At 32.8% G+C, this 14238-nt stretch overlaps 1 protein-coding gene across 1 annotated transcript in view; it reads right to left on the bottom strand.

The window, feature by feature from the left end:
• SOX6 (SRY-box 6) overlaps positions 1 to 14238 on the bottom strand; it is a 417034-nt gene that overhangs the window by 259409 nt on the left and 143387 nt on the right. Inside the window, 1 exon segment of the mRNA XM_025358428.1 lies at positions 5954 to 6043. Coding sequence (XP_025214213.1) covers positions 5954 to 6043 — 90 coding nt within the window.

Genomic DNA, 14238 nt, shown 5'->3' with positions numbered 1-14238 from the left:
TGAGAGACATAAAATAACTGAATAAATGACTTTGAATGGAACAATTCGATAGTGTAAAGATGTCAGTTCATCCTACCATTTCAAATAAATGTAATATAATCTTTTAAAAAATCACTTTGGAATTTTAATTAACAACTTGATAAAATAAATTAAAGATAAACTTTAAACAAGTATGGAAGCACCTTAAAGAAAAATTATGAGTGTAGTCTTGCAATACTTACTTTTGAAGGATACTAAAGTTACAGTGATTAATATAGCATAGTACTAATAAAAGTTTAGATGGAAAAATCAATGGAATAGAACCAAAATCTGATAAATAGTTCTAAATATGTAATCAGAGTGTAATAAAAGATGCTATTTCAAGCCAGAGGAGGTAAGATAGATTATTTAATAAACAGTACAGATATTTGGTTAACTGCTTGAGAATAAAATTAAGTTATATTTCTAGTTGACATTATTCATCAAAACATATTTAAGATGTATTATATAGTTAAGTGTTTAAAAATATAGCCAACAAATTGGATGAAAATATAGCAGAATATTGTTCAATTTCAGGATGAGGAAGCCTTTCTAAGCAAACCCCCTATAGAAAAAAGCATTAAAAAAGGGATGGAAAAACTGACAACAAAACCAGAAAATAAAACAAATGACAAAATGCAACATATATCACAAATAAAGTTTAATACTATTAAAACATATATTAAGAGTTCTTAGAAAATATTGAGAACTGGACAAGTTTTTTAAAGGAAAAATGGGCAACCAACATAAATATGCAGTTCACAAAGGAAGAGATATTCAATTGCAAATAAAGGGAGATAAAGCACCTCATTCTCACTAATAGTCAAAAAAACTCACTAAATCAACAACGATATGTTTTTCCCTTATAAAAATGGCAAGAAATTTTAAATTAATAATACTTGTTATTCAGGGCAAGAGAATAAAAACTTGCAGATACTACTGGTGACAGCACGAAATACTATACTCTTCCTGAAGGATAACTGGCAATATGAATCAAAAGTCTTTTTAAAAAGAAGTAAGGAAAAGAAGTCAAATTGTCCCTGTTTGCAGATGACATGATTGTATATTTAGAAAACCCCATCATCTCAGCCCAAAATCTCCTTAAGCTGATAAGCAACTTCAGCAAAGTCTCAGGATACAAAATCAATGTGCAAAAATCACAAGCATTCGTATACACCAGTAACAGAAAAACAGAAAGCCAAATTATGAATGAACTCCCATTCACAATAGCTTCAAAGAGAATAAAATACCTAGGAATCCAACTTACAAGGGATGTAAAGGACCTCTTCAGGGAGAACTACAAACCACTGCTCAGTGAAATAAAAGAGGACATAAACAAATGGAAGAACATACCATGCTCATGGGTAGGAAGAATCAATATCGTGAAAATGGCCATACTGCCCAAGGGAATTTATAGATTCAGTGCCACCCCATCAATCATTTTCTTTACAAAATTGGATAAAAAACTGCTTTAAAGTTCATATGGAACCAAAAAAGAGCCCTCATTGCCAAGACAATCCTAAGTCAAAAAAAAAAAAGCTGGAGGCATCACGCTACCTGACTTCAAACTATACTACAAGGCTACAATAACCAAAACAGCACGGTACTGGTACCTAAACAGAGATATAGACCAATGGAACAGAACAGAGCCCTCAGAAATAATACCACACATCTACGGCCATCTGATCTCTGACAAACCTGACAAAAGCAAGAAATGGGGAAAGGATTCCCTATTTAATAAATGGTGCTGGGAAAATTGGCTAGCCATAAGTAGAAAGCTGAAACTGGATCCTTTCCTTACTCCTTATAAAAAAATTAATTCAAGATGGATTAGAGACTTAAATGTTAGACCTAATATCATAAACACCCTAGAAGAAAACCTAGGTAATACCATTCAGGACATAGGCATAGGCAAGGACTTCATGTCTAAAACACCAAAAGTAGCAGCAACAAAAGCCAAAATTGACAAATGGGATCTAATTAAACTAAAGAGCTTCTGCACAGCAAAAGAAACTACCATCAGAGTGAATAGGCAACCTACAGAATGGGAGAAAAGTTTTGCAATCTACTCATCTGACAAAGGGCTAATATCCAGAACCTACAAAGAACTCAAACAAATTTACAAGAAAAAAACAAACAACCCCATCAAAAAGTGGGCAAAGGATATGAACAGACATTTCTCAAAAGAAGACATGCATACAGTCAACAGACACATGAAAAAATGCTCATCACTGGCCATCAGAGAAATGCAAATCAAAACCACAATGAGACACCATCTCACACCAGTTAGAATGGCAATCATTAAAAAGTCAGGAAACAACAGGTGCTGGAGAGGATGTGGAGAAATAGGAACACTTTTACACTGTTGGTGGGATTGTAAACTAGTTCAACGATTGTGGAAAATGATATGGCGATTCCTGAATGATCTAGAACTAGAAATACCATATGACCCAGCCATCCCATTATTGGGTATACACCCAAAGGATTATAAATCATGCTGCTATAAAGACACATGCACACGTATGTTTACTGCGGCACTATTCACAATAGTAAAGACTTGGAATCAACCCAAATGTCCATCAGTGACAGACTGGATTAAGAAAATGTGGCACATATATACCATGGAATACTATGCAGCCATAAAAAACGATGAGTTTGTGTCCTTTGTAGGGACATGGATGCAGCTGGAAACCATCATTCTCAGCAAACTATCACAAGAACAGAAAACCAAACACCGCATGTTCTCACTCATAGGTGGGAATTGAACAATGAGATGACACGGACATGAGAAGGGGAACATCACACACCAGGGCGTATTGTGGGGAGCGGGGAGGAGGGAGGGATGACATTGGGAGTTACACCTGATGTAAATGACGAGTTGATGGGTGCTGATGAGTTGATGGGTACAGCACACCAACATGGCACATGTATACATAGGTAACAAACCTGCACGTTGTGCACATGTACCCTAGAACTTAAAGTACTTAAAAAAAAAAAAAAGAACAAACTCTTTGAACCAGGAATTTCACTTTTAAGAATATAATCTAAATAACTACTAATAAGTTCATAAGTCTTAATAAAAATGTTATCTGTTTTCAAGATAGGTGCTCTTTGTACCAACAAACAATAAAAACAAATGTTGAAGAAAAGGCCCAGTTACATTATGAAAACCTCACTTCATGCAATACTTTCTGCCAACAAAAATAATATTTTGGAAGATAACTCAATCTCAGGAAAATTCATAATATATCATTAAGTGGGGAAAATAGATTACAAAAACATTATAATGGGATGATTCTAATTTTATGGGGAAAAATTAACATAAGTATGCATAATTTAAAATGGAAAGAATACACAATAAGATACAGGTAGAATTAAAAGACAGTTTCACTACCTTTATGTTTTTTTCTATGTTTCTTACAAATAAATACATATGAATTTTGCAATCAGAAAAATATAAGAGCTATCAAAAATACATAATGCTCGAGATATAATATTAAATACTGATAACCCATGATTGTATGTATTCCTCAAAGACATAATTTAGGTCATTTTAAAATTTCAGGATAATGAGAAGTAATTTAGGTGGATAATAACTGGCCTGGTTTCCACCAGAATAAAAATGTATGTTGAGTTTTGGCAGTGGTTTATTCAAACTATTTAAATACTACTTTAACTGATTTTTTCATTTTTAAATTAATTTTTATTAGTACATTTTCTGTAGAAGATATTAGTATGTATGAAGAGATGATAATGTAGAATAAAGATAAATTTAATAAGAATCTTATATTTTATGCCCATAAGAAACTCAGAATAACACAAATGAAAGTTCACGTATCACAAAGAATCCAGAAAAAAAAGGTTAAAGATTTTGAAAAGGCTAATTTTTCATGTGATTCACTTTTGTGATTTATACATTTCAAGTATCCAAGACTAGTCCTTTTATAAAATTTTGAATTCAAAATTAGAATTAAATATAAAGAAAGATGGAAAGTGAGGGAGAAAATATACCCTGAAGTACAATAACTCCACGTTGAATTATAACATAACAAAATGTTAGTTTTCACATTCCTAACAGAAAGCAGGACCCTCATCATTCATGCTGGAAAAAGCTTGCCTTTGTACAAACCATTTCTGTTCTCACTGTTATAAAAAGGAATGACTTTGGAAAGGGAAGAAAACACAGAATGACGTGCAAAGTAGCAAACACCATGTTATTGCAGCTGGATAGAGAATATGTCACTAATGACTTTCTTTGTATCCATCAATAAGTTGAGGTTCTTTTTTTTCCAAAACAGCAAATGGCCTTTATGAGTACAAAACAGAAGTAGGAGAACTCAAAATAATATCCAGTTTCCACTGGTTGTGATACACAATTTTAGTTAATGCAATGATTTATTAATTATTTGCTGGGAAAAAAGATGACTTCCTTTTCTCTTCATTTGAGTTGAAAATGACATACCTGAAAACTAGGAAATTTTCTGTAGTAAATTCAAAATAACATTTACATTAGATAATTATTATCAAATTTTCATCTTAACTCAGATATTATCCACGACCAATAGGAAGATTCAACTAAAGTTGTTTGATAAATTCAGAAAACTAATGTAACTAAGCACCCAAATCGTTAGTGCCAATCACAGTGATGACTGTCCGTAAGGATTGACAGAGTTAATGAGTGATCAGGAATTTCATTCATAATGCAAATATATATACAGCACTTCTTCTCCATAAATGAATTAGCAAGAGTTCCATTAGTAGGCAAAAAGTATAACTCTCGATTGATAAGGTAACTTACTATCTGAATGGATTGGGATAGTTCACTTCTTAACATGTCTAAAAATAATAACATCCATCACATATATTCTCATCTGAGTCAGAGACCATGAAATGCTAAACCTAATGAAATTTGAGCTTAATCAACATAGGATCCTTTGTATATATTAATAATAACCACCAAACTTAAACTCATGAGTACTTTCTTAAGTGCCAGGTATTGTTCTAAGAACTACACATGTATTAACTCTCTTAATTAGCCTATGAAGGAAGTACTTGTATTATCCTCATTTTAGAGATGAGGATTATAAAACATGAAAAACACCGGGCGTAGTGACTCACACCTGTAATCCCAGCAATTTGGGAGGCCAAGATAGGCAGATCACAAGGTCAAGAGATCGAGAACATCCTGGTCAGCCTGGTGAAACCCCTCTCTACTAAAAATACAAAAATTAAGTGGGCATGGTGGCACATGCCTGTAGTCCCAGCTACTCAGGGGCCTGAGGCAGGAGAATCACTTGAACCCGGGAGGCAGAGGTTGCAGTGAGCTGAGATTGTGCCACTGCACTCCAGCCTGGCAACAGAGTGAGTCTCTATCAAAAAAAAAAAAAAAAAAAAAAGAAAAGAAAAAAAAAGTTCAGTGGCTTGTCCAAAGTACTCATCCAGTGATAGAGCCAGGATTTGAACCAAGGTAAACAGGCTTCAGAATCCCCCAATAAACCATTATGTACAGCACATTCTAGAAACATTTTTAAAGGTGCTACAGGCAACTCATTTTGATTAGAAGAAATTCAAAATAATTTGGATTCATAAATTAAGCTATTATTATAATTTTAAGAGGAAAAACTAAGACTATCTTTAGCTTAATTTGCTCATCTTTTGACATAAGGTTTTTACACTTTTTTTTGTGAAGTAAATTAATGAGGCAGCATATCCCATAAGTTATATGTTTATAGACTAATACAAAAAGGGGAGAAATTTTTCAGTTTGTAAACATTGCAAGGAATAAAAGCTCAGAAACATATAATACACTTACCCTCTCATGTACAATCAAATGTTAGATGTAAGATTTAGTGTTATGGTACAGAAGATCAGCAAATGCATTGTTACACAAAATAACATAACTGCATTGACATGTTCAATATATTTTATGTTGTACCTTTAATTTCCCCAAGAAGTTCACTGGTATTTAGTCTTTCCATTTTTTCCTTCCAATCTTTTGAAAGTAGTTTTTCCATGCAGGAGGAATCTATTAAAATACAAAAGTAAGTATTAAAAATATATATTTATTACAAATTTAGAAAGTCAGTTTATGGGGAAATTTTCATTTAAGAATGCACAAAGCTGTTTTTGTTGCTGTAGCTTGAACCCCAGGATATAGAAAATTACATTATTCTATAATATGTATTATAAAATACCACCACAAAGTTTATTTTCACCAGATAATTATTTAAACTATCATCTAGGAGAAAAAAGATAATGCTCAATAATCTATTTTAGTATTATAATTCTATTAATATTCAATTCACATTTGTCATTTCTTAGATTGATAGTATAGAAAAGAGAGCTCTTTCCTATGAGTTTAACATTAGATACTCCTTTTAATCCAGACAATTTTTTTTAAGTCCAAGCAAAATGTATGTGCTGTGCAAGAAACAATAACAGATATTCAGGAGAGAAGAGGCCAATCTGAAACCACTTAGTTCTTAAAAAAGAAATCTAACTTTTGTAAAATATCCAATGAGAGCAAAACAAGAAGAAAATGAAATTAAGATGTTCTCTGACCCCTAGTAATAAAAACTGCTAAAACTTTTCTCTTATGTAAAAACCAATACATATTTTTATTAAATAAATACCTATATAAATACCATTTATTATTTGCCCTACTGTATTTCTAAATAGCATACTAGAATACAGGGAGTAATTACACTTGTTTTTATCAAGGTTCATAAAGATTACAGAAATCCAAACTTTAGAAGGTTCTGATAATTACCAAATTTTTCTCAATGAGTTATTTCTGCTCTCTATGCAAATGGATTTGTAACTGGCGCTACTGCTTACAACTATTTATTTGTATCTTTTAAGCCTCAAATCTTAACAAATAGGTCATGTTTCCAAAAGGGAATGCAGATTTAAATACTAAATCCTTAGTGCAAAGCATACTCCCATAAAACTTTAACATTCCAAGTGTCAAAATTCTGATAACTTCCTTTTAAAATTATATTTAAAACATTTACTCCAATTCTAAATGCCTTTTCTCTCTCATATCAGCACCTATCTCTTTAGTATTTTCCCCTTCTTTTTTTTTTTTTTTTTTCCTCCAGCTTCTAAATCCTCCTTGAATTTTTCAGAATGACAGTAAGGTCAAGATGGATCTAAACGGCTTTAGAAGCTAGATAAGCTTCAGAAAAAGACAGTGAGCCCTGGGCTGAGATGAGAAGACCACTGCATGGTTAGAAAGTATTGGTGAAAAAACAATTAACATTTGTCTGTGACACGATCAATCAATCAAGGAAGGGATAGAATCCAGATCAGCGTGTTGTGAAAACGGCTGATGAAGAACAACCATCCGAACTGGCTATCACAGAGCTAAAGTTCTTTCTAAATAGAAGTCAGCTTGATTTTATTAATGAAAGCTCCTTGCCCATTCCCTTACTTCTTCCCTCCCCTTTTCCTTCCTTCCTACCTTCCTTCTTTCTTTAGTCCATTATTTCCTATTATTTTCTCAGTTTTCAACAAATGATCTACTACTGTGCTTCAAAATTGGATTCTGAGTGATGTTCCAATGGGGCCTACATGCATATGCATATATTCAGGTTGTATTTAATTGTTGAAGTAGCCTCTTACTATTTTTTATTCAAATTCAGAAACAAGATATATGTTTTGTTCTATACCTATTTTGTTTTTATGCTAAAGTCATACAAATGATAATACTAAGTTAAGAGTTAGGAAGCAATTCTTCAAATCCATGCCTGTCACAGATTACTTTTTCTCAAATCAGGTTTGAATTGCTGAGATTGATTGATATAACATTAGATTATGGATAAGAATAGTCAACAAAAAGTTTTTATTTTCATATCCTACCCAATTTTGTTTTATTACCCTTTCATACATTATATCAGTGCACTAAGCTAATAATTACTGATACAATTACAAAAGCATAACTTTTTTAGCTACAGTTTGAGTTGAAAGCATATATTATAGTAGTCAAAGATAAAAGCCCAATTTATTTGTAATAATAACAAATTCAGAGCAAGTCCATATACTAGGATTAAATGCATGTTAGGATGTAAACAGGCTAAAATATGTCTCTCATTTCTATAAATAGACCTGAAATCTTTTAGAGCTCCAATAAAAGAATGCTAAAACTTCATGGGAGAAAAAGAGAGCTATATGAACAACAGGAATACACATTTCAAATATAAATCAAATCATGTGGACACAGCTTTATATAAAAGCTACTCATTAATAAAATGGTTGGTAACTTCAAAGCGTTTCACATTCCTATCAGAAAATTAATCCCTACTGCAACGCTCAGTTAATCTAGCTTTATGAGTTCCCAATTCAGTAGAAGAAACTGAGGGAAAAAATAAAGCAGCCTTTGCATATCTACATTTTCAGCCATGAAAATATTTAATAGCAATCACTGATTGCCTTTATCTATAGGACAATGAAAGTTACTACATACAAGCTTATCAATGTTTAATCTCAAGACTAGGAGATTCCCGGAAGACCTGTAAGAAAGTCTCTTGACAAATGACTGCATTCTACCCCATTATCTGACTGCCAAACCTCTACAGCATAACACAATTGGTGCTAAGCATTCTCCATGTAATAATGTAAAGCAAGTAGAATGAGAGAAAAAAAGCCAAACGAAGTGGATTGTTACTAAGCACTGTATAAGCAGAAGACACTATTGCTACCACCAAAAGGTTCCTGATTTGAAATGAGAAAATATTTAATAGATACAAAGTTACAAATAAAATTTATGTTTTCAGATTTCTATCTCAAAACAATATCCAGGTATGGGTACAACTTAAAAGTAAGGATCCATTCCCTTTGTGCCACATTTGTCAACTACATAAATGGGATACTAGTATTATAGAGGCAATTGATCAGATCAGACTTTGCCCTATTCTGATCTAGCATAAATGCAAAAATCAGAGTGGTAAAAATAAGTAAAGAAGGCCGGTTTGCATTACATGGAAAGAATAAGATAACATTGAGTGGCTTTAACACAGTAATCACGTAAGATTCCAAATGAAAAAAAAAAGACTGAACAGCCCCAAGACACTCTTGGATTATTTTATACACATAAATATATTTTACAAAATTAATTTGAAAACAATGAACTAATTAGTTACAATGCTGCCACCATCCTCAAAACAATTTAACAATATCCAGTAAATTTATTATCTGACTTTGACTCTTCCAAGTTTAATGTCTTTGAGTTGTCACCATCTGAAATCAGGAGAGAAAATATATGCTTTTTGGAAATGGGAATAAAGAATTACAACATTACGGCATGAAAAACGTCACCATAATATGTCCATATTTTTAAAAAACAAATGTAAGTCATAATGCTAAAGTAACATCATGCTAAAGTTGTATTGAAATAGAAAATGCCAAAATTAATTCCTCTTACTTCGAAATAATCTGTTTCCATTAACCAATATATATTCTGTGAAATGCAGGACTTTATCTTCTCTAATTTTTATAAATAATAATGATTAAAAGGGTACTATCAAAAATCAAGAGCTGGACTTCAGTTCTCACCTATAATTTAAGCAAGGATGTAAACGTTTTGATGTATTATAAATTATCACTTGCATTGTTTCTGGTTTTTTCTTTCTCTTTCCAAATTGAAACTTTTCTCTTTCAAGAAATTTGAGAGAAAAGGAAGATAGAATTCAGAACTATTTTGTTTTTAAAATATCATGCATAATAAATTACAAAGCAATGTTTCTGCTTCCTAAGTACTTAGGTTTCAGGCTAGGTAAGTCAAGTATGCTTTATCACAGCTGAGTAATGTTTTTGCTAATTAACTTAGTAATTAATTTTATGATGTAAGAAAAATTAAAAGAAAGAGTATGTGAGATATTGATTTCCTAATCTGTATGAAGACATTTGGGGAACAATTTGAATTACTTCTAGTTAGACAAATCTGCAGCAGTATTAACTCCTATACTATAAAAAATAAAGGTATTTCGGATAGATTAAAAATAAATAAATAAATTGTCATTAAAGTTAGAGCATGGGGAAGAGGAAGAGACAATGTGACAAATCTTTATCGCACTTTACAACAATCTACCTATAAGCAAACCCTTATTTTACTTTTACCTCTTGATATTTAAACTTAGAAATGCTAAAACACTAGAAACAACATAAAAAAATCTTCAAAATATTTTAGTGAGGAAAACAATTTTTGCTGGCTCTGTGTGCAGATTTTCTATTGCTTATTAACACTTAGAGAAAATGGTAAAGCAATTCCTTTTATTTTTACCATAGGAATCATAAATTTCAAATGTAATAAATTTTTCTCTTTATCCAAGAACAATGATAACTTATCAAAAGTATCCATGACCTTGGTTTACAATTAAATCCAGCAAAATATATTTATATTCCTACTGATTATCCTTCCCACATTTTTCATTAGGAAACACAGAGTTGCACATGCCAGTTACTGTACATTTTTCCACAGTGGCAAGTGCTCCACAATACAGTGGGATAAAATTGGAACTTGGAGAGCTTGAAGAGCACTCTTAAATTTTAATTAAAACCCTCCAAGCTCACTAAAAATAATTAGACACTAAAATGTGCCAGTTTTATTTTGAAGTCACTATAACGTACAAAGCACACTCCCTGACGACTGCTCATGCTCTTCTCTCTCTCTCCCCCTCTCCCTCTCTCTCCAATGAAACAACTGATTTTCCAAATAAGAACAAGGGGGTATAAATAGAGGCTGTTTTCAGGCCTGCTCTTCACGCTGGGAAGCTGACAGAAAAGACAGCAGAGTGGGTTTTTCAGACTACACCAAATAAACCTAGAATAACTTCCCTAACCAAGAGTACAAATCACTAACAAACTCTAGATAAAAATCCAGTCTGCAAGTAACACCATGAGTTATATTACTGATCTTTTTTGATCCAAAAGTCAAACCTTTAACCTCTTAAATGTTTTTGCTATCTTAAAATATCTCATACAATGCTATATTCCATCCTATATTTAGCCAAGCAGCAAGAGAAAGCATGCCTTTCCCATACAGCAGGGCAATGATATAAACATCAACACAGATGCTCTGCCAGGAAGAGCTGGACTTCTCAAGCACTTGATCATTAAGGAATGCACCAACTGTTTTGGATAATCTCGTGCCAGCTCCCCTTTTGCTCCACACTCCCCTCTGGGAGTGGCCAATCTTGTCCTGGTCCTAATTTTTCATTTTACTCCTCCATAACACCCCTCCCCCATTACCAAAAAGATGAGAAATGGCATTTATGCCTAGCAATGAAAAAGCAGGCTCACTTCCCCAAACAGACCAAAACTTTAAAACAATTAACCCTCCCCTCTTCTTTCAGATAAATTACTAAGTATAAAATGCAATCTGTTTCCTTTGTTTACTCAATATGAACAATTTGTAAATGACTCAAGGATAAAATTCAGAAAATGTTGTGCTAAATTAGAACCATTATAAACATGCTAATGACTCAATGCTTGAGTAAAACATGCATGATCGGTGTGAAAAAATAGATTTAGTTCCTGTGAAATTTTGTTGTGCTGCCTTAAAACGATTTGGTCATTAAATCAGATATATTCCTTCCAGGAAAAATGTTAATTCCAAAACCACTTTACTAGATAATACAGTTTGTGTGTGTGTGTGTGTGTGTGTGGCAGTGGAAGCTATTGGAAATGTAATTAGAACTGTTAGATGCAAGATTCTGGCATGCTCATAAGGAAGAAAAAGTCCCACACCACATTTGAAACCTGCACATACACATACAGACATCATCATAATCAGTACAATATTCTCTCTATACACAATTTTTATCTGCCAAAGTCTTAGATTTTTTTTTCATAGGCATTCTTTAAAACCAGTACTTAATGTATGTCAGTGAAAGTCACATTGTTCTATCAGTGCACGTAAGAGGTACCTCTTTTATCTGCTTTCCAAGGCTGCCTAATACCTATAACAGTAACAGGAATTGTTCAAAAGCAACTGCTTCTGACATTTCCTTCAAAGCACAACTGCTACCAATGCCAATCTAGAAAAAGAGGGAAACATATAGCAGGTGATTCAGAAACTTATGGCCTGCTGCTATAGCTAAAAAAGACTTCAATGATCATAAAGATCAATACCCTCATTTCAGAAATGAGAAAACAGAGTCAAGATAAGGAAGTCACCTGCCTTGCCAATGTCAAAATGTTGGTGGCAGAGTCCCAACTTCAGTTCAGTGCTTGATTTGCTGACATGACTAAATCATTATTTGAACAGAGGTTTGACTGTCCCCACAATGTAGCATCCAAAAGTGAAAAATAAAAAATTTTCTACTTATTATTTGCTTTAGAAATGAAATAAGACACTCTAATTCTTTGGAGAGGGGTGCAAAAAATCCCACATATTGCAATGAAAACCAACAGTGTTCAACTGCCAGTTCTCCTGTTCACACTCACTTATGCTGGTTTTCCTTTCCTCCACAACTCTTTTTCCATAATGCTTTATTTTGTTTGAATTACAAGCTCTCCTTTTCTGAATACCATCCACTAATGAATAGGTAACGGTTTGCTAAAATTACTGTTGAACTCATAAGGTAATTCCTTCCAAGGTAAGTTTTATTTTCATCTATCAGAAGTGCAGGCTGAAGCCTTGGTTTTTCACTGTAGTATTTTGCCCAGGAGGCCTTCAAATGTGCCACAATTTTAATGGAATAAAAATGTTCCATTAGAAACTATGGCTGTCCATGTTGCTAAAATATTACTCATCGTGACATCTTCTCTATACCCTATTTTCTGCTTCTGCTCTTTGGGTTCTACAACTATTTGTTTTATTTTTACTTTTTAAAATATATACTTCACTTTTTTAAACTGTATTCTAATTTCTGTGGAAATAATCATTTTTGCATCCAGTGTGTCCTATATTCTTTATTTTGGTTTATTTGGGAAAATATTTCTGACTGCTGTTGTCTTGATGAGAGTGGTCATAGTTCTGTGTTGCTTGCCTTCTACTGCTCCCCCTAGCCACACAAAGAGAAATTTGATCCAATCAGAATTACCTGCTGGAACTATCTAAAGGCTCTCTCACGCTCAGGTTGGAAGCTGTAAACATGTGGATCTCGAACAGTCATGACCATCCCACCTGGCACATAGATAGAGCCTGCCTGCAATAAGAGTGAATGAAGCCAAAAATACAAAGAAAAGCAGAAGGAGCAGCAATAATAATGGATAGAGAAAAAAATCTTTACATCATGTTAGCACACTTACATCCCAAAATAGATAAAACTGAATTTTATTCCTGGGCTTTTGGTAATGTAAGCCAATACATTTCTATTAATTTGAGTTGGGTTTCTGCAAGTTGCAACTTAAAAAAAATCTAAACATTATGAAAACCATAACCAAAAGTGTCATACATACATGAATGTGTTATATTCTAAATTTTAAGCATCTGGAAACCACCAAAGAGTTAATGTGTACTACCACATTAAAATATTTATTATGTATACAGTCATGAGCTGCATAAAGACAAACTCCACATACAATGGTAGTCTTCTATAAGATTATAACATCATATTTTTACTGTACCTTTTCTATCTTTAGATCCACAATTATTTACCATTGGGTTACAACTGCCTACAGTATTTAGTATAGTAACATGCTGCACAGGTTTGTAGCCTAAGGGCAATAGGTTATACTATATAGCCTAGGTGTGTACTAGGCCATACCATCTAGGTTTGTGTAAGTACCCTCTATGATGTTTGCATGACAATGAAATTGCCTAGGAATGCATTTCTCTGAATGTATCCTCATTGTCAAGCAACATGTGACTGTACTTTGAAATAAACTTCTTGCTTCATTGAAAGATATACAAAGACCTTAAGGCAAATGTTTACACCAAAAGAAAACACAGCAGAAATTGAGTGAAAACTGAGGCTCATTTAAAAAAAAAAAAAAAAAAAACCTTTCATCTGAGATCAGCAGTCCCTGACTTTAAAGTTATGTGTTCAAAACAGCTTCACTGTTCTGATTAATTGACTTTATATTTAATGTCATAATATTAAATTATAAAATAAGATTTTACTGATAAAATATCAATTTTTATCTATTTTATTTTATATATCGGCAATCCACAAATGATCAATTTAAAACAAGGTTATATTCCTCAATTTGGTTTTAAGGACCCTTTATAGTTTGACCCTGGTGCTTAATTTCCTATTATTCCATTTACATGAAACT

This window comes from Theropithecus gelada, chromosome 14 (assembly GCF_003255815.1).
Source record: "Theropithecus gelada isolate Dixy chromosome 14, Tgel_1.0, whole genome shotgun sequence".
In the NCBI taxonomy this organism is placed as follows: Eukaryota; Metazoa; Chordata; class Mammalia; order Primates; family Cercopithecidae; genus Theropithecus; species Theropithecus gelada.
Note: the sequence above shows the minus strand (reverse complement) of the source record. Positions and strands in the feature narration are given on the sequence as shown.